General features: G+C 36.4%; 3 protein-coding genes across 3 annotated transcripts; 2 read left to right on the forward strand and 1 right to left on the reverse strand.

Annotated features, from left to right (window-relative positions):
* Positions 1-2,249: 2,249 nt before the first annotated feature.
* Positions 2,250-2,849, reverse strand: LOC104646256 (uncharacterized). Its single transcript, XM_010319550.2, has one exon. The coding sequence runs from the start codon at positions 2,847-2,849 to the stop codon at positions 2,250-2,252; it is 600 nt and encodes a 199-aa protein (XP_010317852.1).
* Positions 2,850-11,752: 8,903 nt separating this feature from the next.
* On the forward strand, positions 11,753-12,203 carry LOC138347419 (secreted RxLR effector protein 161-like). The gene is made up of 2 exons (XM_069295716.1): positions 11,753-11,858; positions 11,920-12,203. Exons 1-2 carry the CDS (start codon positions 11,753-11,755, stop codon positions 12,201-12,203), a joined length of 390 nt encoding a protein of 129 aa, XP_069151817.1.
* Positions 12,204-16,210: 4,007 nt separating this feature from the next.
* On the forward strand, positions 16,211-17,706 carry LOC138347420 (uncharacterized). Its single transcript, XM_069295717.1, has 2 exons — positions 16,211-16,671; positions 16,740-17,706. Exons 1-2 carry the CDS (start codon positions 16,211-16,213, stop codon positions 17,704-17,706), a joined length of 1,428 nt encoding a protein of 475 aa, XP_069151818.1.
* The last annotated feature ends 9,663 nt before the right edge of the window (positions 17,707-27,369 follow it).

A 27,369-nucleotide genomic window follows, 5' to 3' on the forward strand; every position in this document is an offset into this window, starting at 1 on the left:
CCACCAATGTTGGGGTCCTTTCGAAGGACCCTTTCGGTAGTCCTTGGTGTGTTCTTATCATACGTTTAGACTCTCTATACTACACTCTACCTATACAAAGTCTTTTTACAAGTTTTAGACTTCATTTTAACCTCCAAAACCTTTTCCAAACATAGGGACGTCAACTAGTTAAATTTGGCTAGTTTCTGAACGTTAAGGCCTTTCTTTTCATTCTATGGCTCCAAAACTTCTCAAACAAGTTATTTATACTTATTTATGTATAAAACTATCATTATTCAACATATTAAGATCTAGTGTAGTTAATGGAAATTTTCGGGTGTGTCAACTTCTTGGTCACATTGATTTGTTTGAGGATCCAGATGAGATAGAGATAATAAATTTCAATCTATATCTTTTCTAACTGCTTATTTTCTCCCCCTAACGTTGGGTATACTGATTCATCAAAATGAAAATAATAAAATCTTGCCTTTAATAAATCTCAAGTCATATGATTCAAATATTTTATGATTGAAGGAGATTCATACCCAACATATATTCCAATCTTCTTTTGGGTCTCATATCTATACATTATGGTGGAGAAATCCGCACATCCGAAAAATTCAAAGATGAAAAATGTTTGGCTCTTGACCAAAAGCCAATTTAATTTGAAAAATTCATAATAATTGACGGCCTTATGCACATAAGTGCTGCTGCATGCAAAATAGCATTCCCCCCACATAGGCACGGACAACTTTGTTCTCATTAGCAATGACCTAGCTATCAATTGCAGAAGTTTAATTAATGATTCTGCTAGACCATTCTTCGCATGAACATGTGCAACAGGATGTTCAACTATTATACGAGTAGACATATAATAATTATTGAGTACTTAAGTTTTAAACTCACTAGCATTATCTAGATGGATGTCATTATTGTATAGTTTTAAAACTGTGCTTTTAATCTTATTATTTGAGACAACAATCTCGCCAAAACCATGTTGCGAGTTGATAATAAGCACACATTGATGATCATGTGAAAACATCTATCAAGACCATATGATATTTAAAGGATCCACAAGCATGTTGAATTGATCCACATATATCACCCTGTATACGTTCCAGAGATGTGGGTGATTCAATTCCAACCTTAATTGTTGATGGTTTAATGATCAGCTTTGCTTGAGAACAAGCAGCACAAGAGAATTTCTTTGACCGAAGGATATTTGGGCTCTTTTAGGCGAGTGCATGTGAATTCTCAATTATTTTGCGCATCATACTAAATCTGGAATGGCCCAACCGGTCATGCCAAATGATTAAATCATTAAAATTAGCAAACCTTTTGCTTATTACAATATGTGATTCAACGATACTTGTACTTATATAGTAAAACCCAGAATAAAGTGCAGGTAATTTTTCTTGCACAATATTCTTCTCTACATTAATTGTAGTAATGTAAAGGTACCCAACCTTTCCTTCATTAGTCGTATCTACATGATATCCATTTTGACGAATAACTTTGAAACTTAATAAGTTTCTTTGAGACTTACAACAATATAATGCACTATCAATGGTCAATATTGTCCTCCAGGTAGTACTAAGGTCACTCTTTCAGAGCCTTCAATTAATTTTATACTACTTGATATTATTTTGATATATGTCATTTTCAAAATCAAATTAGAAAAGTATTTATTTTCTTTTAATATATTATGTGTTGTAGCATTATCAGAAGGCGCACATCTCTATTACTCATGTTGAATCCAATTGATAAATGGAGATTTCTATTAATTTTTTTAATATAAAATACATCAAAAGAAGTATGAAACAAAACTAACGACTGAAATTTATATACTTCAACATGAAGAACATAATAATTAAAAATACATAAGTAAATATTAACAGACTGCATTCCCCAGTTCTCCAAATAAGTCATCAACTTTCATATGAGTAATGTTACTGAGGCCATCAAAAACATAATCCTTTAAAGTCAAATTTGTTTCATCATCCTTATCATATTTTTGAGATGTTCTCGATTTATCATCATCTTTAAGAGTCATACGTGACTCAGCTCGAGCATTGAAAGAGAAAGCATCACCTTTATTTCCTTCCTTTTAAAGGAATTTGGGTAGAGCTAATAAAATGCTCAAGTGTGCGACATTCATTCTTCCAATGGCCTTTTATGCCACAACGCTGACAATTACTTATCGAGGGGTTATTTTGAGAACTCATGTTGTTCTTTCTTTTATTATGACCACCACCTCTATGATTTGTGAATCATCTCTTATCTTTGTCATGTCCCCGTGCATTATTATAGCCCTGATGATCATCTTTTTCTACTTTAGATTGATCACGTTCTTGCACCACATTAACTTCTGGTAATGGAGAAGCTTCAGTGGGACGAGCTTCATGATTTTTCATTAAAAGAGCATGATGTTGGTCAACCACTAGAAGGCATGAGATCAGTTCAAAGTATTTCTGAAAATCTTTTTTATGATATTGCTGCAGTATCACATTTGAGGCATGGAAAGTAACAAGTGTCTTTTCCAACATATCCTCATCTATTATAGTCTCCCCACATAATTTCAGTTGAGAGGTTATCCTGAATACAAAAGCGTTGTATTCAATTACGGTCTTAAAATCTTGAAAATGTAAATGCATCCACTCATATCGAGCTCTTGGCAACACTGTTGCCTTTAGGTAGTCATATGTCCCCTTTAAATAAGTCCACAACTCAAGTGGAACTTTTACCGTTAGATATTTCTGATCCTCATTAAGATGATGGAGAAGGAAAATCATAGCCTTAGCCTTCTCTTGGATCGATGCTTCATTTCCCTTAGTATTTGTGACATAAATTTTCCTTACTAACTGTGACATCAAGGCCTTTAGCAAGTAAGTGAATCTCAACATCAAGTACCCATAAAAGATAATTCTTTCCCAATATCTAATGTCACAAACTCAAGTTTGGATAAACTTGACATAATGAGATTATGAGAGAATATGTGAATTAAATTAGAATATTTATATAATACTTTTGCAAGTCGCAACTTCGTGCTGATAACGTATTAAAAAGAAAGCTCAGAATAATATAATGTAATAAGAAGAAGAAGACAAGAAGTATAAGATAGAGGAAAAAACTTTTCTTACTCTAGTGTATCTTCCAAATGGTGAGTGATATCTCTATTTATAGTGTTGAGATATCACTCCCAAATGTTATCTTATTAATAGATATATAATTATCTTGGAAGTTTTTTATCATATTGAAAGCAACAATACATGAATCCAGTTTGTTTGGATAAACCAAATGGATAATCAACATGTATAATAAAATGGATATATAACATAAAGCATATTTTAATTTTCTTTTATAAAAAATATTTTTTGACCTCTTTGATTTTCATTATTGAAGTTTCTTATATTTTTTTCTTTTACTCTGAAAAATTTGAACTCTTTTCTATGGCTATATTTTAACTTAGTTTTGTAAAAATAAAATAAAAAATGAGGTATTTATGATAAATTTAACAAGAAATTAGTTTAACTAAATGATTTGACTATTACAATAATAAATTTAAATTAGTTATTGAAATGGAAAAGTCAAACAAATATGTATTAGGAGGGATTAGATATACCGCACATGGATTATATAACATCAAATTTTTTACTTCCTTTAGATAAAAAGGGTATATGTGGAGCTATCTTGTACAATAATAGGCGTATACTATAAATCATTTTTATAACGATGGTATATCAGTTTTAAATGACGAAGTTGAGGAGTATATCAATTTTTTTTCTTTTTATTTTTAATTTATATTATCATGGTGGGTAGGGATGATGGTAGGAAAAAGTATTATTTTATTACTTATATTGAGTTTCGAGTACAAAAAAAATACTAATAATTTATCTTGTATTGGTTTAATTATTTTTATATGAATGCCATTATTTTCCCTTTTTTTGGGTCTCTTGTATATCGACGAAGAAAAAAGTGAAAGAGAAACGGGGCGAGCGAGGCGAGGTGGGAGAAATATTTTTACTGTGAAATTCAAAATATTATTAATCATATTAAATCATATATTAAATAAACTTCAAATTATTAGAACCTAAAATATCCTTAAACTATTGGATTGATATAACATTGTCTTCTTAGGCACTTTGTGAGTGTGTACCTAGTTCATTATTATTCACACCTAACTAACTTTAACAATTTTGTACATGGATGAATATTCATTTTTTAAAACATGCAATTCATTTTCTACGTGCCAATTAGAAATTTAATATTTTTTATGGGGCGTGAATTCACAAAGTAGTATGCAGGGGTGTTCATGGTTTGGATAAAAACTGATCCAAACTGAAAAATCAAACCAAACCGATATAAACCAATTTAATTTGAATTTTAATTTGGATTGATTTTAGATTATTAAAAACCAATAGTATTTGGTTTGATTATGATTCTGTTCGAAAAAAACTCGAAGAAATAATCGAATCGAACCAACATGTTATATAAATAAATTTTATTATTATACATACATAATATTTATATTGATCATAAACAGTTTTAAAGATTTTATATATGTTTCATCAAAATTTATTTATAATTTACTTATAAAAAAATGTACAAGGTGAGAACATTTTTTCTACTGTTTTCATGTATATGATTTATTGTCTATTGAAATTATATGTGGGACTGAAAATATCATTGTCTCTTCCTTCTAATGCCAAAATAGTGATTTTTGAAGTTTTATTCGGTACAATGATCGAAAGTTCTGTAATGACATTTATTTTAACTATTTTTTCATTTAAATAGATTGTTGTCACTTTTTTTACATGTTGAAAAAATTGTTTCTTTTATTTTTATGTATGATTAGTAACCAAATAACTAAATCAAACCAAACCAAAACCGAAAATAATCAAACCGGTAAATTTATATTATATTTGGTTTGATTTGATTTTAATAATTTTAAAACTGACTATATGATTTGGTTTTAATTTTGATCAATAACCGACCCAAATCAATCCGTGAACACTCCTAATAGCAGGCATAATATTATGAGAAGAGATTGTAATAATAGTTAAATTGTGATGTTCATATATATAATGGGGATAGTCCTCTGCCTTTTCACTAGATAGAAGCAGAAAAAAACTGAAAAACTGAAAAATGTAGACCAAGAAATGAGTAACCAGGATATCGACCTACTCCTCCGAAGTACAAGTAAACAAAAAGATCCACCAACATCAAAACAAGACTCAAAAGTAAGTTTCCGAAATAAACTATATTACTCAAAGTCTAGAAAATATTAATGTTGAAGACGAAAATGATAACCCTTCAAACCATCCAAACTTTATTTCCTCAAGATTGACACTGCAACAATAAACACTACCAGAGGTAGATACTCTAGACTTTGTATCCTTTCCCTTATATCTTATCAACTCCCAACTGATGTCCTTATAGGAACACATCTTCAAGACTTCAACAAATTTACCTATGAACCTGTTGGAATGTATACGTCCAGTTATATTGATGGGACCAGGTCCTCAATACAGTAAAGAACAAATGCAGAAACGTAAAGATTGACAAGAAACTTTACGTGGAAACCTCCTTGCTCATGGGAGAAAAACAACGATTTGTTATCAATAGGACTTTTCAAAGCACTTTCACTAATCTTCAACAAGCAAAAGTAAAAGTCGGTTACAACAAGAGATTAGCCTGCTAATCTCCCCACTAAGTAATACTCTCTATCTATTTGTTGAGCCTGAGCAGATACAACACTGCTGTATATATTAATCCTACCCGATTAATATAGACTTAGAGTAAGAACCTAAGTTACCCTCAACCTAGCCCTTATAATGATTCATCAAAGTTTGAAATGTTTCTTTCACAATTGAAACGAATCCTACAATGTAAGAACAATTACAAGCAACTAAATACATCAAATACAAAAAGGTAATAAATGCACTTCGATCAGTTCCTTCGGTTGTTCTTGAAGCTTGAAATTTTTCTCTATGAATGAAAGAATGAATTTGTTGTTGTTTGTTTGATATATACCAAGAAAAGTTATTACCCATCAAACAAACAACCTGGTCGTCCCTTATTGGTGAAGTACTCTACTGCTTCACCAACTTTCTTCACGCAGACAACTTTTACAGCTTTCCATCACTTTAAAGCCTGGACGAGTTTCATACTCTGCAGAGGAACAGGTCCCTGTACTTGAGAGAAGATCATCAAAACGTATAAGAGCATAAAACATATCAATTTCAACCATTTTGATGATGACATACAATCTGCATAACTCCTCACGTGAGTGTACAATCATTCATTCATATGACCATAAAAGAATAAGCATTATTCATATGGCCAATAAACTCTCCTTCACTCTATCAAGCCCCTTTATTGAGTTGAGCAGAGTTCTTCCTTGAAGATGGCTTTCGCTTTGTAAGCTTATGAATTTTCAGATAGGAGAAAATCCAAAATTAGTTTGCTAAATCTTAAGTTTTTGTTTTGGTGAGAAGACTATATGAAATACACACAAACACCTTGGGACCGCCCATTGGCTGAGAGACTGTCTTTCTGGAAGGACGTGCACCTACTATATCAAAAGTGGCAGCTTTTCTGACAACTATCTTGACGTCCTTTCACATTGCAGTCTTACAGGGACCAAGTGCCTTACAAAATTCTTTATGAATTCTTGAAAGGCTTGCTGGCTAACTTTCTTCTTTGAATGAATGTATTTAATATGGTGTTTGTCATGTTGAAAATATCAAACATAAAAAGTTATTATCCGTTTGACAAATACCCTCTTCCATTATGACAGGTGTAGTACGCTGATATCTCACCAACCTCTGACACGACAACTTTACAATTGTATCCCATTATAGATTTGGACAAGCAAACTCAGACAGGGACCAGGTACCTTTATTTGAAAGGATCATCAAAACACCTAAAACATAACATTTTCCCCTTTTTTTATGATAACACATAAATATACCTCACATTGAGTTTATCATTCATTTCCCTGTCAGCAGTCCCAATAACAATGATCTGGTTCCTTGTTAGATGTTTAAGTTTGTCAAATTATCAAAAGTTAATATCAACTCCAAACTAATAGAACCCCCCACCCCCACTTGTAGGTGTTGTGGAAGACTGGGTCACCTAGTGCATTCATGCCCGCATAGACTATCCAATACACCTTCCTTCTCAAGCAACACAAACTACTCTGAGCATTCAGAAAATTAATTAGTTTCTTTGACGAAGAATAAGGAAGGATGGACAACATCCGTTACTACAATTCTCTCATGATACCAAATATGTAGCATTTTACATACCAACAATGAATTGCAAACAGACTTTGGAGGTGGAAAATGCAACCATCAAGGTGCCTATGGTGAACCTAGAGATGTCTCTGAATCCAAGAGGGAGATCCAATGCACAAGAAGTCATATAAATGAAGATTCTATTGTGGAATTTTAGGGGAGATCATAACGCGAACTTCATGAATAACTTGCATACTTTACTAGAATGTAACAATCCTTCTGTGCTAGCTCTCACAAAAGCAAGAATAGAGAATCATGATAGGATACTTCAGGCCCTTCACCTTACTGATGTTATACAGGTCCCTGCTACTGGATACTTGGGGCATTGCACTTTTTTGGAATAGCATTTGAAGTCACGATTGAACCTTATGTACTCACGGAGCATGAAATCCATGCAACTATAAAAGTAAGCTTTTCCTCTCCTAAATGGTTCTTCTCTGTTATTTATGCAATGAATAATCATAGTTCTAGAGATATACTGTTGGATAACTTGAGAAATGTTTCTGCTAAAATAAAAGATCCCTGGTTATTTTGTGGTGATTTTAGTTAAATTACCCATGCTTCTGAAAAATTAAGAGAAAGACGTATAAATAATACTAAGTGCTCAACTTTATAAGCTGCCTAGATGATATGAATATGATTGATCTTGGGTTTACTGGCCTAAAATTTACATGGTCAAATAATCATGAAAATTTTAAAACTCTGATTAGGGAAAGAATAGATTGCTTCCTTAGTAATCAAGATTGGTTATATCTTTACCCCGACTCAAGTGTGTAGCACCTCATCAGGACTCACTTGGACCACTGCCCATTGCTATTGGATTGCACTAAAAGCTTTTCCAAGCCTACAAAATTATTTGGAAAGAAACGGAGGTAATAATGGTCGCTACTTGTACGAAAGCTTTCTAGTTGTATAACATCCCTCCAGATCTTAATAAAACCTTTATTTGTCTTATCCCTAAAATAAATAACCCAGAAGAAATTACCTACAATAGACCCATTGTTTGAATTAATGCATCAGTGTTTAGTCTTCCAAAATTGTCTCTTAGTTTTTCAACAAGTCTTTTTAGAATTTCGTAGTACATGTATCTAGTAAATTGTGATATATATATTTAGTTATTTCTGCAAGACTTTTTGTTTTCTATTTTGAGTAGTATAAATAGTGATGTAGTTGATGAATGTAATGATCTCAAGTGACCTTAAGTAGCCTATAATAAACTTGAGCATTCTCTAAGGATATTATTTTTCTTCCATATATCCTACAAATTGGTATCAAGAGCAGGTTTTCGTTCTTAATCTGGGGTTAGGTGAAGAAAAAATATGGCATCCAAAACAAATGAAGGTGCTGATTCTTCAGTTGTTTTTACTCCATTTTTGGGTGGAACTGATTTTGAATACTGGAATATTAGAATGAGAACACATTTGAAAGCTGAAGGTTTGTGGACTATTGTTGTAAATGGCTTTGAAGAGGCAGAAAACGATGGTGATCTTACAGCAGCAGAGATAAAAAATCTTGAGGCTAAGTATCGTCAAGAAGCAAAAGCCTTGAGCAAAATCCAAATGGGAGTCTCAAGATCATATTTTGCAAAAATTGCTACTTGTGAGACTGCAAAGGAAGCTTGGGATTTTCTGGAAACTGAGGTGTATGGTGACGAAAAGTACGCACTATAAATCTTAGAACTCTTAGAAGAGATTTTCGAAATTTAAAGATGATAGAATCTGAAAAAATTGATGAATATTGCACAAGAGTCATGAATATTGTTAATGAAATGAGAAATCATAGTGATACAATTTCAGACCAACAAGTTGTGGAAAAGATTCTAATTAGTGTCACATAAAAAAGTATGAGTACATCGTTGCTATCACTGAGGAGACGAAAGATCTTTCTAAGCTTTCCATCAAAGAGCTAGTTGGATCATTTCGTGCACACCAAAAGCCGAGATTTTTTCGTGAAGATCAACCCAAAGAGACAGCTTTCCAGTCTAAAATAAATGAGAATTCTCAAAATTTCTCAAATAAATCATCAGAAGAAAAATCAAAAGCCAAAAAAGAAGCAGGATCATGATGGTTCTTCCAAGAAGGTTGAAGAAAAAGATGAGAAAAACTCTAGTCTTTTTTGTAAAGTTTGCAAAAAGACTAATCACAATGCAGAAAAATGTTGGCACAAAGGCAAGCCCTAATGTATCTTTTGTAAAAAGTTTGGCCACGTTGAAAAAGATTGTTGGCACAAGAAACGGGAGCAAGAAATTTTTTGTGAAAAACATAAGGAAGAAAGGGAAGAAAATATTTTCTTTGCTTCTAAATCTTATGCTTCAACAAAAAGCAACGAATGGTATGTTGATAGTGGTTGTAGTAATCACATGACTGGAGATGAAAAGACTTTCCTCTCAATTAATAATAGCATCACTACTAAAGTGAAGATGGGGAATGGAACCTTAGTTGATGCGAAAGGTAAAGGTACTATTTCGATCAACATGAAAGGATGTGGTAAGTAAATTCATGATGTTCTTTATATTCCGGACTTGGAAGAAAATTTGCTTAGTGTTGGTCAACTCATGGAAAATGGTTATTCTCTTGTGTTTAGAGATAATTATTGCAAGATTTATGATAAAATTGAGCCAAATCAAGTCATTGTTGAAGTAAAGATGATAAAAAGAAACTTCCCTTTGCAATTTCATTACAATGCATTAAAAATGAAAATGTAGATGATTCATGGCCTTGGCACAAAAGATTTTTTCACTTGAATTTTCATGGTTTAAAGCTTCGCAAGAAAAAGAACATGGTGTAAGGCCTTCCTGAAATACATACTGAGGTGGATACATGTGAAAGTTGTATAACGGGAAAGCAACACAGGCAGTCTTTTTCAAAAGGGTTGTCTTGGAGAGCAAGTGTATTTTGAGAACTAATTAATACCGACATTTATGGACCAATGAAGACTCCATCTCTTTTTATTTCTTGAAAGAAAAGTCAGAAGCATTTGCTACATTCAAGAAATTTAAAGCCCTTGTTGAGAAGCAAAAAGGTTGCAGCATCAAAATCAATCGCAGTGATCAAGGAGGTGAGTACACAATTCAAAAATTTGAAGTATATTGCAAAAATGAACGCATTCAGAAGCAACCTACAGCAGTGTATACTCCTCAACAAAATTGTGTATTTGAAAGAACAAATAGAACAATTGTTGAAATGGCCAGGACTATGATGAATAAGAAAGGGCTGCCAAAATATTTTTGGGCAGAAGCAGTGCATACAACAGTACACATCCTTAACAGGTGTCCAACAAAGACACTAAAGGACAAGACACCAGTTGAAGCTTGGAGTGGAATTAAACCTTCTGTAAGTCATTTTAAAATTTTTGGTTGTATTTGTTATGCTCATGTACCTGCTGAGAAAAGAACAAAATTGGATCAAAAAGTCAAAAATGTGTCTTTCTTGGTTATAGTGATGTGACAAAAGGATATAGGCTTCTCGATGTCAAAACTAACAAATTTGTTGTTAGTAGAGATGTCACTTTTGATGAAAAACAACATGGAATTGGGAGGATAAAAATATAGAGAATACTGGTATTATATCTTCAAATCAAGAAGAGGATGAGAAATATGAATGTCTCTCAAGGGGGAGAAATTCCAGATTCAGATAATTAAGAACTGTCTCCAAGAGGAACAAAAATGTTGAGTGACATTTATCAAAGATGTAATTTTGCCGGTGTTGAGCCGGAAAATTATGAAGAAGCAATAAAGCATGATGTTTGGAAGAAAGCCATGGAAGAAGAAATTGGAACGATCGAAAAAAATAATACTTGGGAGCTTGTGACTATTCCTAGAGAAAGAGAAGTTGTAAGTCTAAAATGGATTTACAAAATTAAACTCAATGAGGAAGGAGATATTCAAAAGCACAAAGCAAGGTTGGTTGCCAGAGGCTTCACGCAAAAACCAGGTATTGATTTTTATGAAACTTTCTCTCCAGTTGATCGTCTTGAGACAATTAGAACTGTAATTGTTGTTGCTGCCCAAAAGAAATGGAAGATATTTCAACTTGATGTTAAATCAATATTTCTGAATGGAAAACTTGATGAAGAGATTTATATTGAGCAACCTCAAGGATTATTTGTTCAAGGGGGAGAAGAAATGGTGTATAGACTAAAAAAATCTCTTTACGGGCTGAAGCAAGCTCCAAGAGCCTGATACAATGAAATTGATACATACTTTCTAAAAAATAATTTTCAGAGAAGTAAAAGTGAAGCCACTTTGTATGTGAAGAAAGAACATGACAGCATTATCATTGTTTGTCTCTATGTGGATGATTTGCTCTTTACAGGAAATGATGCAAAATTTCAAACAATTTATGATGCAACCTTATGAAATGAGTGATCTTGGATTGCTAAATTATTTTTTGGGCATCGAAGTTTCTCAAGTGAAAAAAGGAATTTTCATTTCTCAAAAGAAGTATACCAAAAATATTCTTCAAATATTCAAAATGATGGATTGCAGGTCTGTGGCCATACCATTAGCAGCAAATGAGAAGTTTAGAAAAGATAATGGAGAAAAGAAAGTTAATATCTCACTTTTTAGGAGTTTGATTGGAAGTTTGCTATATCTTACTTCAACAAGGCCAGATATTATGTTTGCTGCTAGTTTATTATCCAGATTCATGTGCAAGAACCAAGCCAAGTGCATTTGGAGCTGCAAAGTGTGTTCTACGCTTCTTGCAAGGAACAATGGATTATGGAATGTACAAATTTGATGGAAATTTGAACTTAATTGGTTATTCTGATAGTGATTGGGCTGGAAGTATAGATGACATGAAGAGTACTTCTGGTTATGCTTTCTTATTTGGATCAAACATTTGTTCTTGCTTATCAAAAAAGCAAAGTGTTGTTGCTCAATCCACTGGCGAAGCAGAATATGTTTCAGCATCCAAGGCTACTTAACAAGCTATTTGACATCGGAGAATATTTGAAGACATTGGTGAAAAACAAAAAAAAGGGGATTGTTCTATATTGTGATAACAAATCAACAATTGCGATTGTCAAGAATCCTGTCAACCATGAAAGATCTGTAACGATTCAAAAAAAAGAGAATTATATAAATAAGAATAAATAGGTATTTAAGGGCATAATTGTCCTTTCACGTTTTAAATGAATAAATAAATAAATAAGTAAATAAATAAAACAGATTTGTATTTATTTATTTTAAATGTTATTTGACTAATTCTTGAATTAGTCTCCTGTTCCAAATAGTCCTCTCTCTCTCACGCTTCTTAACTCCCTCTCTGACGTTCTCCATCTTCCTCACATTATTTCTGCCAAAACATCAAAAGTTTTCATGCTTGAAGAACTAACAAAAAAATTTTAAGCAAAAGAAAAAGTAATCAAAACGTCAAGGCTAAGAGAGGTTTGTCGAGAGAGGTGTACGTTGAAGTGAATTGGGAGTGGTTTGGAGGAGTTTTCCGGGCAGCAACATTAAAGTTTGAACATCGATTAAGGTATGGGTTTCTCTCATGGAATTCTTTCTCCAAGAGTACTTCCTTTCGGACGTTTCTTAAACTCTTGAAACTAAGGTTTTTCCCATTCGTATGTCCTTGTCCTTAGCTCCCTAACGAATTTGTAGGATGGGTATGTTGTGCTGCTAGATTTTTGCATGAATGATGTGTTTAAATTATGTTTCTTTTGGGAATATGTATGTAAATACGTATGTATTTGTACAAGATTGTGATCATGATTTTGAGTTTTCTTTAGCATGCTAATAGCAGGGAGGTTATTCGTGTTTTGTGTACAATTAAAGGCTCTTAAAATCGTATATTCACATGGTTGAAAGGCTTTAAATTCTAGTTAAAACAAATTATCAAATCATCCCTCTAAACTTGTTTTAAGAACCTTAACGAATGTATAAGAAATAATGTTAAATTAACCCGCAAAAATGATGTATAAAATTGTGGAGTAATGTTCCCGAACCTAGAAATAAGTTCTAGACGCATTCTGGAAAATTTGAGCAAAAAATGAATTAAAAAAAATAGGTGAGGTCTTCAGGGATCGAACCCGAGACCTCACCAAAACACGCCTTAATAAAATAAATAAAGAGTAGTGTTGAAGGCGGGGCTCGAACTGGGGAAAGGGGCTGGTGAAATTTGCAAAAAAAAAAGAATGGGGTAAGGGGGAGTCGAACTCGCAACCTAGGAGGAGGAGGAGGAGAAAAATCAAGTAAATAAATAAATGGGAGGCGTGGGGTTCGAACCCACGACCTCCCAGAATGCGCGAGAAGGGAGACAAAAATAATTAAATTTTGCGAGGCGTGGGGATCGAACCCACGACCTCAGCGCTGAAGGGAAAGGCGCAAATAATAACGTGAGGCTGTGGGGATTCGATCCCACAACCTCACTGTCATTCCCCTATTTAATTAAAAAAAAGTAGAGGGGCTGTGGGGGTTCGAACCCACCACCTCACAGCCTCCTCTTCAGCGAAAATGAGAGGAAAAATAAGGGGGCTGTGGGGGTTCGAACCCACAACCTCCCCAATGAGGCGAATTTAATGAATAAATTTTTTTTTATAAAAAGGGGGATTGAATTAGAATTCTAATTAAAATAGAAAATTAATTCTTTCATGTATTGATGGAGATTTAATTTAGAATTCTAATTAAAAATAGAAAATTTATTATTTTATGAAAATGTTGAGATTTAATTTAGAGTTATAATGTTAAACCTCCGTATTGATACATATGTCATACGTGAGTAAAATATTCAACAAATAATGTAATCTACTTTGATCAAAAATCAAGATCTTGGTATGTATATACAAGATACATAAGTCTTGTAATACATAATCTTAGGAAAATAAGAATCACTTAACGAACTATAAATGAAGCCCCATGGCTTGTATGTATAGACACATAAGTTTAACATACGTTCAAAAATAAGTGGACCTAAGATATACGTAATGAAATGAAGAATGTGGTGACAACCATGATGTGAGGCTAATGTATATGATGAGAGCAATCTCAAATGAGCCTAAGTAAATGTTACAAATACGTACTTACCAATGTGAGTGTGAGATACTAAAGAGACCAGTCTCTATGAATACTCTAATAAAAATATTGAGTTTAAAACACTCAATACTAATGATGAGATGAGAAATCATCTATTGAGCCATGATGTTCTCATACTAGAAGCAAACTTCTATGATGTATGAGTTGAATGTAATGGAACTTTATACCGAGCACTGATAGGCTAGCTATGAGTGGTGATGCCTTCTTTCGGGAAGGGCGGAGGTTCACGTAATTCTCATGAGATGAGACTGTCCGGCTTGCCGGGTATGGGTCTCCATACATCTCCTAGTCTTTGAACCTATATTGCCACTATAGGGATCTGGCGGGGTTAAATTCCCATATACGCTAGCATGTTATTGAATCGCTTTGGCCGGTGATTCCACCTCTTGTCAGTGTGGGAGAGACACTGGATTTCATGATGCTCACATGATCTATGTCGGTTAAAGTTAAAGTTCCCAATGAATGAATGAGGTCAGCCTCAAATAAATCTTATAAAGAAATGAATGATACCGAAGGTGTTAGGATAGGATAATCAAGAGGTGAGCTAGATTCAGGTAATGACAATAGGTTATTCCTGATCATTGCACAGCAAACCCGATGAAAGTCTTAAACTACATCCTAGGTATAGCTGGTGTTCGCACTGGCCTATGAATGAATTGAAGCGAATTATGTATGAATGAATGAAGCAGACTCTGTGTTTGTTAAAGAAGGCTCCCTAGTTGAGGTCCCATATGTTGAGCCCTCATTTTGGAAGGTCTTAAAGTTAAGTCTATGATAATAAGGTCTCATGGTATACGAATGAATAATATGAAAGAAAGTATGTGTTATATGTTATGTGCTATATGAATATGTTATGTGTTGTGTGCCATACGATAATTATAATGATGCATGTCACTCTCATGGCATAACTTTCCCAATCTCAATTTGGCAAGTCCACTGACTTGACTTCCAAAAATCATGTTGTTAGGATAGAGCTATTCTTTCTCATGCATGTCCCTGGTGTGTGCTTGAATATACCCATACTTAGTACAAGTGTGTACTAATTCCATACAAACATCTACTTTTAGGTGCAGGCACAGGTGGACGGTAGAGCTACAGGTTCTTTGTTGCAGCTTTCTGGACGTCAGCATTCATCTGGAGTTGGTAGGTCCTCATGCTTCCGAGGATGCTACTGTTTTACATTCTAGCATAGTTTTAGAGTTGAGCTAGTGGAGCATGTTCCACTAGCGTTTCTTTCCTATTTTGGTTCAGACTTTGTATTGGTGCTATTTTGGCCGATATACAATTAATACTTAATGAATTATTTCTTTCAGTTGCTTATCTCTTAAATGTTAGATGGTTGATGATGAACGATTACGAAATGTTAAGAATGTTCAGCAAGTATGATTAAAGAATCAAAAAGTTCAAATTTTCCGCTAAAATTAATCTATGTAAAGTAAGAATGACGTAAGTAGGCTTGTCTGCGACCTCTGAGAGGTCAACGACGCCGGTCTCGTCTGGGGTCTAGATTCCGGTCGTGACAAAGTTGGTATCAGAGCGCTAGGTTAAATTCCTAGAATAATGAGTTCACATCAACCACATTGAGTAGTTTCTAAGTCATGGTAGTGAAGTGCACCGCTATCCTGGATTAGAGACTGCATGATGCGTAGGAAAGACTTCCCTTCTTCTGATCTTATTGTGCTTTTCCAAATGTTTGAATTCTTGGTGTTACGAACGTGTCTAACATCAACCTTGTTGTTTTCAGAGAATGAACACTTGGGGAACTAAGGGTCTGAGGACGGGAGCAGCAGCAGCTAGGGGTAATCAGAATCCACCCCAGGCTCCAGCTGAAGGAGTGGCCATGCCAGTTAACCCAGCTGGGTTAACTGATGCGGAGGTGAGGGCATCTCTAGCCCAGATGGCACAGGCCATCACGATGCAGGCCCAAGCTATGACTGCCCAAGTCAACCGGCAGGATGTTCTGAGGGAAAACCCACCGGTTTGCAGCATAGCTGACAGACTGCGAGACTTCACGAGGATGAATCCTCCAATTTTCACAGGGGCTAAGACTTCAGAAGATCCTCAGGAATTTATAGACGAGTTGCATAAGATACTGGTGGCCATGGGGGCCACTGATATTGAGAAGGCTGAGTTGGCTTCCTACCAGCTCAAAGATGTTGCACAAACTTTGTGCAAAATGTTGCGAGATAACCGTGTCCTAGGAGGGGTGCCAGTCACCTGGGAGCTGTTCAAGACAACATTTTTGGAAAGGTTCTTCCCTAGAGAGATGAAAGAGGCCAAGGTTGAGGAGTTCATCAACCTCAAGCAAGGATCCATGAATGTCAGGGAGTATTCCCTGAAGTTTGTGAAGTTATCAAGGTATGTACTTCCCTTAGTATTTGATAACAAGAATGACGAGAGTACTTAACTTTGTTGAAATTATCCAGGTATGCTACTCCCTTGGTTTCTACCAGCAGGGAGGAGATGAGCAGATTCCTCACAGGAATCAATGGAGACCTGGAGGGGGATTGTCGGGCTGCGATGCTCCATGATAATATGGACCTTTCTAGATTAATGATGCATGTCCAACAGGTAGAGGACAGCCGAAAGAGGAGAGGAGTACGTGATGTTAGGAGGCCTAGGCCTCAAGATCAGGCAGGTCCCAGCCATGGAGGCCATGGAAACAATTTTGGCGTCCGCGAGCAGCCCAAATTCAAGAAGGGGCAACAGAGTGCTGGAAATTCTGACCCTCAGAGAAATACAACGCCTAGAGGAGGCAGACCCGAACCCAAGAGGGGCAATGGAGGTGAGATGCAGCGTCCAAGGAAGACTTGTACTAAGTGTGGCCGAACTCACCTTGGAGAATGTAGACAGGGCACTAATGCCTGTTTCGGTTGTGGTAAGAGTGGACACATGGTCATAGACTGTCCCCAGAACAGAGGTCAGGCTTGGGGTAATGCTCGGCCTAGGCCTACCCCACATAATGCAGCAGCAGCCGAGCCTCCGAAGAGGAACAGATTTTATGCCTTGAAAGGTAGGGAGGAGCAGGAGAAGTCCGCTGATGTGGCCACAGGTATGCTGCAAGTATTCTCAACTTCTGTTTATGCTTTACTTGATCCAGGGTCTATGCTTTCCTTTGTGACTCCTCTACTTGCCCTTACTTTTGAAATATTACATGAAGTTATGCATGATCCTATAGTGGTTAGTACGCCTTTAGGAGAAAATGTGAGAACTGATAGGGTATACAAGAATTGCCCAATAGTTGTGAGTGGCAAGGCTAAGTGTGCAAACTTAATTGAGTTACCCATGCGTGATTTTGATATTATTCTTGGCATGGACTGGCTTCACAGCTATTATGCTTGCTTGGACTGTCGTAGTAGGGTGGTGAGGTTTCGATTCCCTAATGGAGAATAGTTAGTCTGGGAGGGGTACAACCCGATTCGTCCTAACCCCTTGATTTCAAATCTTAAGGCCAATAAAATGATGGCCAAAGGGTTATTATGTCATCTAGTGAGTGTTAATGATTTAGATCATGATGTTCCTTCCATAGACTCGGTGCCTGTAGTAAATGAATTCCTAGATGTGTTTCCTAAAGATTTGCCTGGAGTCCCTCCCCTTCGAGAGATTGACTTTGGTATCGACTTAGAACCTGATACTAAACCAATCTCAATTCCTCCTTATAGAATGGCTCCAGCAGAACTCAAGGAGTTGAAGCTGCAGTTAAAAGATCTCACTGATAAGGGTTTCATTCAGCCGAGCATATCCCCTTGGGGCGCTCCAGTGTTGTTTGTAAAGAAAAAGGATGGGACCCTTAGAATGTGTATCGATTATCGGCAGCTCAACAAAGTCACTATAAAGAATAAGTATCCACTTCCCAGAATTGATGATTTGTTTGACCAGCTCCAAGGGTCTAGTTTCTTCTCTAAGATTGATCTTCGTTCAGGGTATCATCAGCTTAGGGTTAGGGATGGGGATGTCCCAAAAACAGCTTTTCGTACCCGTTATGGTCATTATGAGTTCTTGGTTATGTCATTCGGTCTCACGAATGCACCTGCTGCATTTATGGACCTCATGAACAGAGTCTTCCGTGAATACCTTGACTCTTTTGTCATAGTATTCATTGATGACATTCTCATCTACTCTAAGGCCAAGGAAGAGCATGAACAACATTTGAGACTAACCTTGCAGGTACTTAGACAGCATCAGTTGTATGCCAAATTCAGCAAGTGTGAATTCTGGCTGAGATCAGTGACCTTCCTGGGCCATGTTGTGTCCGATCAAGGTGTAGAAGTGGATCCCAGAAAGATTGAAGCAGTTAAGAAGTGGCCAAAGCCTCTTACACCCACCGATATCCGTAGCTTTCTGGGATTGGCTGGTTACTACCGCAGGTTCGTAGAGGGATTTTCTTCCATTGCTGCCCCACTTACAACCTTGACAAAGAAGAAATCTAAGTTTGAATGGACGGATACTTGTGAGAAGAGTTTCCAGGTGCTCAAGGACAGACTCACTTCAGCCCCAGTGCTTACTCTGCCTAAGAGTGGTGAGAATTAAACTGTCTATTGTGATGCATCTAGGGTTGGTTTGGGATGTGTTCTTATGCAGGCTGGTAAGGTGATAGCCTATGCTTCTAGACAGCTCAAGGTTCATGAAAAGAATTATCCCACTCATGACTTGGAGTTGGCAGCTGTGGTGTTTGCATTGAAGTTGTGGAGGCATTATCTTTATGGAGTACATGTGGATGTGTTCACAGATCATAAGAGTCTCCAGTACGTGTTCACGCAGAGGGAGCTGAATCTACGGCAACGCAGATGGTTGGAGCTGCTGAAGGATTATGACATGAATGTGCACTATCATCCAGGTAAGGCTAATGTTGTGGCTGATGCTTTGAGCAGGATGAGCATGGGGAGTACAGCCCACGTTGAGGATGAGAAGAAGGAGCTAGTGAAAGAGGTACACAGACTGGCCAGACTGGGTATGCGGTTGGTTGACTCTACTAGTGGAGGTGTTTCAGTTCACCCTAGTTCTGAATCATCCCTGATAGTGGAAGTCAAAAAGGGTCAGCATCTTGACCCTGTGTTGATGGAGATGAAGGACTCAGTGTTGTTAAAAATGAATGAGTCTTTTGCTTTGGGAGATGATGGCATACTTAGATACCAGAACCGGTTGTGCGTACCAGATGTAGATGATTTACGGACCAAGATTGTTACAGAGGCCTATGGTTCCAGATATTCCATACATCCAGGTTCTACAAAAATGTATCATGATCTTAAGCAGATTTATTGGTGGGATGGCATGAAGAAGGATATTGCAGACTATGTGGCTAAGTGTCCTAATTGTCAGCAGGTTAAGGCAGAGCATCTTAAGCCTGGTGGTCTGTCTCAGATTATTGAGGTTCCGACTTGGAAATGGGAGGCCATTAATATGGACTTCGTAGTTGGTCTTCCGAGGACTAGGAGGCAGCATGACTCTATATGGGTTGTTGTGGACAGATTGACTAAGTTTGCCCACTTTATCCCTGTGAAGTCTACTTACAGGGCCGAGGATTACGTGAGACTTTACATTGATGAGATTGTGAGATGGCATGGGATCCCTTTGTCTATTATTTCAGATAGAGGAGCTCAGTTTACTTCGCATTTTTGGAGATCTTTCCAGAAAAGCTTAGGCACACAGGTGAAACTTAGCACTGCCTTTCATCCTCAGACAGATGGGAAGGCAGAGCGCACTATTCAGACATTGGAGGACCTGTTAAGAGCGTGTGTGATTGACTTTAGAGGTAATTGGGATGACCATCTACCTTTGATAGAGTTCTCGTATAATAATAGCTATCACTCCAGCATTGGGATGGCACCATTTGAGGCATTGTATGGTAGGAGGTGTAGATCTCCAGTTGGGTGGTTCGAGGTTGGAGAGTCATCTATTTTGGGTCCAGAGATCATTCATGAGGCCTTGGAGAAAGTTAGACTGATTAGGGACAGGTTGTCTACTGCTTACAGCCGACAAAAGTCATATGCAGACAACAGAAAGCGACCCTTAGAATTTAACGTTGGTGACCAGGTCTACTTGAAGATATCTCCTATGAAAGGGGTGATAAGATTTGGTAGAAAAGGGAAGCTTAGTCCGAGGTATGTGGGGCCATATGAGATCCTACAACGCGTGGGTGAGGTGGCCTATGAGTTAGCATTGCTTGCGGAGCTAGCTTCTGTTCATCCAGTCTTTCATGTCTCTATGTTGAAGAAGTGCCTAGGTGATCCAGCATCAATCCTGCCTGTAGAAGGCTTGGGGGTTGGTGAAGACTTGTCCTATGAGGAAATACCTGTTGAGATCTTAGACAGACAGGTCAAGCGGCTGAGGAACAAGGAGATTGCCACAGTGAAGGTATTGTGGAGAAACCATCTTGTTGAGGGTGCTACGTGGGAGGCTGAGGCCGACATGAGATCCCGATATCCACATCTTTTCAACTCTTGAGGTTAGGCTTCCTACTCGTAAGACTATAGTTCCTTATCTCTTCGTATTTGTTGCTATTGGCTGATTGTACGTAGCAATTAAGTTATGATCTGATTGGCATTATGAGGTGTAATGGTAGTGTCATTCGGGGACGAATGTTCCTAAGGGGGGGATAATGTAACGATTCAAAAAAAAAGAGAATTATATAAATAAGAATAAATAGGTATTTAAGGGCATAATTGTCCTTTCACGTTTTAAATGAATAAATAAATAAATAAGTAAATAAATAAAACAGATTTGTATTTATTTATTTTAAAGGTTATTTGACTAATTCTTGAATTAGTCTCCTAATCCAAATAGTCCTCTCTCTCTCACGCTTCTTAACTCCCTCTCTCACGTTCTCCATCTTCCTCACATTATTTCTGCCAAAACATCAACAGTTTTCATGCTTGAAGAACTAACAAAAAATTTTTAAGCAAAAGAAAAAGTAATCAAAATGTCAAGACTAAGAGAGGTTTGTCGAGAGAGGTGTACGTTGAAGTGAATTGGGAGTGGTTTGGAGGAGTTTTCCGGGCAGCAACATTAAAGTTTGAACATCGATTAAGGTATGGGTTTCTCTCATGGAATTCTTTCTCTAAGAGTACTTCCTTTCGGACGTTTCTTAAACTCTTGAAACTAAGGTTGTTCCCATTCGTATGTACTTGTCCTTAGCTCCCTAACGAATTTGTAGGATGGGTATGTTGTGCTGCTAGATTTTTGCATGAATGATGTGTTTAAATTATGTTTCTTTTGGGAATATGTATGTAAATACGTATGTATTTGTACAAGATTGTGATCATGATTTTGAGTTTTCTTTAGCATGCTAATAGCAGGGAGGTTATTCGTGTTTTGTGTACAATTAAAGGCTCTTAAAATCGTATATTCACATGGTTGAAAGGCTTTAAATTCTAGTTAAAACAAATTATCAAATCATCCCTCTAAACTTGTTTTAAGAACCTTAACGAATGTATAAGAAATAATGTTAAATTAACCCGCAAAAATGATGTATAAAATTGTGGAGTAATGTTCCAGAACCTAGAAATATGTTCTAGACGCATTCTGGAAACTTTGAGCAAAAAACAAATTTTAAAAAAATAGGTGAGGTCTTCAGGGATCGAACCCGAGACCTCACCAAAACATGCCTTAATAAAATAAATAAAGAGTAGTGTTGAAGGCGGGGCTCGAACTGGGGAAAGGGGCTGGTGAAATTTGCAAAAAAAAAAGAATGGGGTAAGGGGGAGTCGAACTCGCAACCTAGGAGGAGGAGGAGGAGAAAAATCAAGTAAATAAATAAATGGGAGGCGTGGGGTTCGAACCCACGACCTCCCAGAATGCGCGAGAAGGGAGAAAAAAATAATTAAATTTTGCGAGGCGTGGGGATCGAACCCACAACCTCAGCGCTGAAGGGAAAGGCGCAAATAATAACGTGAGGCTGTGGGGATTCGATCCCACAACCTTACTGCCATTCCCCTATTTAATAAAAAAAAAAGTAGAGGGGCTGTGGGGGTTCGAACCCACCACCTCACAGCCTCCTCTTCAGCGAAAATGAGAGGAAAAATAAGGGGGCTGTGGGGGTTCGAACCCACAACCTCCCCAATGAGGCGAATTTAATGAATAAATTAAAAAAAAAGGGGATTGGATTAGAATTCTAATTAAAATAGAAAATTAATTCTTTCATGTATTGATGGAGATATAATTTAGAATTCTAATTAAAAATAGAAAATTTTATTATTTTATGAAAATTTTGAGATTTAATTTAGAGTTATAATGTTAAACCTCCGTATTGATACATATGTCATACGTGAGTAAAATATTCAACAAATAATGTAATCTACTTTGATCAAAAATCAAGATCTTGGTATATATATACAAGATACATAAGTCTTGTAATACATAATCTTAGGAAAATAAGAATCACTTAACGAACTATAAATGAAGCCCCATGGCTTGTATGTATAGACACATAAGTTTAACATACGTTCAAAAATAAGTGGACCTAAGATATACGTAATGAAATGAAGAATGTGGTGACAACCATGATGTGAGGCTAATGTATATGATGAGAGCAATCTCAAATGAGCCTAAGTAAATGTTACAAATACGTACTTACCAATGTGAGTGTGAGATACTAAAGAGACCAGTCTCTATGAATACTCTAATAAAAATATTGAGTTTAAAACACTTAATACTAATGATGAGATGAGAAATCATCTATTGAGCCATGATGTTCTCATACTAGAAGCAAACTTCTATGATGTATGAGTTGAATGTAATGGAACTTTATACCGAGCACCGATAGGCTAGCTATGAGTGGTGATGCCTTCTTTCGGGAAGGGCGGAGGTTCACGTAATTCTCATGAGATGAGACTGTCCGGCTTGCCGGGTATGGGTCTCCATACATCTCCTAGTCTTTGAACCTATATTGCCACTATAGGGATCTGGCGGGGTTAAATTCTCATATATGCTAGCATGTTATTGAATCGCTTTGGCCGGTGATTCCACCTCTTTTCAGTGTGGGGGAGACACTGGATTTCATGATGCTCACATGATCTATGTCGGTTAAAGTTAAAGTTCCCAATGAATGAATGAGGTTAGCCTCAAATGAATCTTATAAAGAAATGAATGATACCGAAGGTATTAGGATAGGATAATCAAGAGGTGAGCTAGATTCAGGTAATGACATTAGGTTACTCCTGATCATTGCACAGCAAACCCGATGAAAGTCTTAAACTACATCCTAGGTATAGCTGGTGTTCGCACTGGCCTATGAATGAATTGAAGCGAATTATGTATGAATGAATGAAGCAGACTCTGTGTTTGTTAAAGAAGGCTCCCTAGTTGAGGTCCCATATGTTGAGCCCTCATTTTGGAAGGTCTTAAAGTTAAGTCTATGATAATAAGGTCTCATGGTATACGAATGAATAATATGAAAGAAAGTATGTGTTATATGTTATGTGCTATATGAATATGTTATGTGTTGTGTGCCATACGATAATTATAATGATGCATGTCACTCTCATGGCATAACTTTCCCAATCTCAATTTGGCAAGTCCACTGACTTGACTTCCAAAAATCATGTTGTTAGGATAGAGCTATTCTTTCTCATGCATGTCCCTGGTGTGTGCTTGCATATACTCATACTTAGTACAAGTGTGTACTAATTCCATACAAACATCTACTTTTAGGTGCAGGCACAGGTGGACGGTAGAGCTACAGGTTCTTTGTTGCAGCTTTCTGGACGTCAGCATTCATCCGGAGTTGGTAGGTCCTCATTCTTTCGAGGATGCTACTGTTTTACATTCTAGCGTAGTTTTAGAGTTGAGCCAGTGGAGCATGTTCCACTAGCGTTTCTTTCCTATTTTGGTTCAGACTTTGTATTGATGCTATTTTGGCCGATATACAATTAATACTTAATGAATTATTTCTTTCAGTTGCTTATCTCTTAAATGTTAGATGGTTGATGATGAACGATTACGAAATGTTAAGAATGTTCAACAAATATGATTAAAGAATTAAAAAGTTCAAATTTTCCGCTAAAATTAATCTATGTAAAGTAAGAATGACGTAAGTAGGCTTGTCTGCGACCTCTGAGAGGTCAACGACGCCGGTCTCGTCTGGGGTCTAGATTCCGGTCGTGACAAGATCAAAGCATATTTCCATCAAGTATCATTTTATCCGAGAAGCACAAGAGAAAGGCTAAATTCAGTTGCATTATTTTCAGACAGGAGAACAACTTGGTGACATCTTCACCAAAGCACTTCCTAGAGAAAAAATTTTCTATCTTCGAGAACACATTGGAGTTATCAAGCAAATGCATTAAGGGGAAGTGTTGGAATTAATGCATCAGTGTTTAGTCTTCCAAAATTGTCTCTTAGTTTTTCAAGAAGTCTTTTTAAAATTTCGTAGTACATGTATCTAGTAAATTGTGATACATGTATTTAGTTATTTGTGCAAGACTTTTTGTTTTCTATTTTGAGTAGTATAAATAGTGATGTAGTTGATGATTGTAATGATCTCAAGTGGCCTTAAGTAGCCTATAATAAACTTGAGCATTCTCTAAAAATATTATTTTTCTTCCATACTCCTACACCCATTAGCCTCTGTACCACTATCTATAAAACTATTACCGAAATCATCGTTAATAAGATTAGGACTTATCTGAACAAAATTATAAGCCCGCAGCAGTGTAGCTTCATCCCTGGGAGAAGAGCTGTGGAAAACGTAAACATAGCCCAAAAAGCCACTCATTCTTTTCAAAAATCAAAAGGAAAGCTTAGAAAATTTTTGCTCAATAGATTTGGAAAAAGCCTTTGATAGTCTGGAATGGTCTTTCATCATCAGACAGTCTCTTGCTATCCTTAATTTTGCCCCACATATCATCTCCCTAATTATTTCTTGCGTGTCCACTTCTTCCATCTCCATCCTAGTAAAATGGAAGACCCATGAGTTATTTCCTTCCTTTAGAGGGATTCGACATGGAGACCCTCTATCCCCATACATATTTATTATCTGTATGGATTCCCTCTACAGGATCATAAACTTTTCCTTTCAGGAACGCTTGTGGCAGCCAATTAGAGTAGGAAGAATAGGAATACTCATATCCCATCTTCTCTTTGCGGATGATATTATCCTCTTAGCTAAGGCAAATTCACTAAATGCATCGACAATCATTCATATTTTCAATACCTTTGCAGAACAATCTGGACAGAAAATAAACTTCAACAAGTCTTCAGTCATCTTCTCTAATAACGTAAACTCTGAAGATCGCAAAAACTTATCCACCGTGTTAAATATTTGTCAATCTAGGAAAATGGGTAAATACCTTGGATATCCTATCACTAACCACCATCCAAAAATTTTGGATTACCAATACATTATGGACCGCATGAATAATAAGCTTAAGGGATGGAAAGCTAGAATGCTATCCTTGGTGGGGTGAACTACACCCATTAAATCAGTCCTGGCCTCCATACCAAATCATGCCATGTAATGTAACTTATTACCGCAAGGAATTTGTAGCCATATCGACCGTATTCAAAGAAATTTCCTTTGGGGCTCTACATCGGAAAAAAGAAAACTTCATCTAGCCAATTGTGACCTAGTAACAACGCCTAAAATCTTAGGTGGGCTAGGATTGCAGAAAACAAATTGGAAAATCTCTGCGCTCATAGCTAATCTAAATTGGAGATTTATGAATAAAGAAAATCTCCTTTGGGTTGAAGTCCTCACAAGTAAATATAAAAACACAAATCATAATCTTTGTTTAACTAAAATCCATACCTATCACTCATATATTTGGAAAAGTATTGTCGAAACGTTTCCTTTATTCTATAATGGAATTTCCTGAACATCAACAATATGGATAACATCCATCTCTACGAAGATAAATGGATTGAAGCTTCACATTTCCTTCGCGAGGTAATACAAGGACCTCTTAATAAGCATGATCTCTACCTTACAGTTTCACCCATACTCTCCAATGGAGTCTGGAATTTCTCAGGTATTTCTTTCAATATTCCCAATCACATCGAAGAAAATATTTCGAATACATACACCCAAACGTCTATTCCAAAAAATAAGGATACTTTCTATTGGAATCTAACTTTGGGCGGAAAATTTAACTCTAGTTGTGCATTTAACCTATTACCCTATGATCAATAATTAATAATAATACTTAACAATTCTAAACATTGCTGGATCTTGAAGCTTAAAACTGTTACAGAACTGAATTTTTTATGTAGCTACTACTTCTAGACAAGCTGCCAACTTCCACTGCATTAGCCTATAGAAATATCACCGAAATAAACACTAGCTTTACATGCCCGAATGTGGAAAGAAAACACCTTACATGTTTTTGTTCAGTGCCCGGAAGCAACTAACATCAGGAACAACTTTGAAATTACCATCAATAGTCATGAGTTCCACAACAACATCCAACAATTATGCAGCACCTACTGCAATCTTAACCCCTTTTATCCTCTGGAATATCTGGAAAAGTAGAAACAATAGTCTCTCAAAAAACAAAAATGCCCCATTCCTTGGTATTAACACTCAAAATATGTCCTTCAACGCCTTAAAATTTTATCATCTAGCTTATTGTCCCCTCTCCAACTCCCCGAGATGCACGATTTCTGTTCAATGGCATAGACCGCCCGTAGGTTTCATCAAGCTTAATATAGACGGTTCTTTGGATCCCAATACAAACAATGGAGGTACGAGAGGAGTTATGATAAATCACATAGGTGATTTGATAACGGGTTTCACTTGCAAGGTCAGAGTTAAAAATGCTCACCATTTGTCTGATGGAATGCCAACTGATGAAGCATGTTCCGCTGGAGGCTAGTAGAGTTGCTGACATACTAGCAGTCCACCGGAAGGAAATCAATGGATCCAGGATTAGATAGAAATCAGCCATATTTTTTTTTGATGCATCTCCATCGTTTGTAACTAAAGAACTTGATAGAGATGCTATGGGAACTGTAACTTATAGATCAGTTCTTCTTTTGTATGACCCATCCTTTAATATAAATAAAATTCTTCGGTTTTTTAACAAAAAAATCCCGAGAGAAAGAAGTAAATTATAGGGGTGTGTT

This window comes from Solanum lycopersicum, chromosome 3 (genome assembly GCF_036512215.1).
Source record: "Solanum lycopersicum chromosome 3, SLM_r2.1".
In the NCBI taxonomy this organism is placed as follows: Eukaryota; Viridiplantae; Streptophyta; class Magnoliopsida; order Solanales; family Solanaceae; genus Solanum; species Solanum lycopersicum.

Coding starts and splice junctions, on each gene's coding strand:
- LOC104646256 (XM_010319550.2), bottom strand. CDS start 2,849: ATGTCACAGTTAGTAAGGAAAATTTATGTCACAAATACTAAGGGAAAT.
- LOC138347419 (XM_069295716.1), top strand. CDS start 11,753: ATGGATTGCAGGTCTGTGGCCATACCATTAGCAGCAAATGAGAAGTTT. Junction 11,859..11,919: donor TTTTAGGAGTTTGATTGGAA/GTTTGCTATATC, acceptor TTTATTATCCAG/ATTCATGTGCAAGAACCAAG.
- LOC138347420 (XM_069295717.1), top strand. CDS start 16,211: ATGGCACAGGCCATCACGATGCAGGCCCAAGCTATGACTGCCCAAGTC. Junction 16,672..16,739: donor AAGTTTGTGAAGTTATCAAG/GTATGTACTTCC, acceptor GAAATTATCCAG/GTATGCTACTCCCTTGGTTT.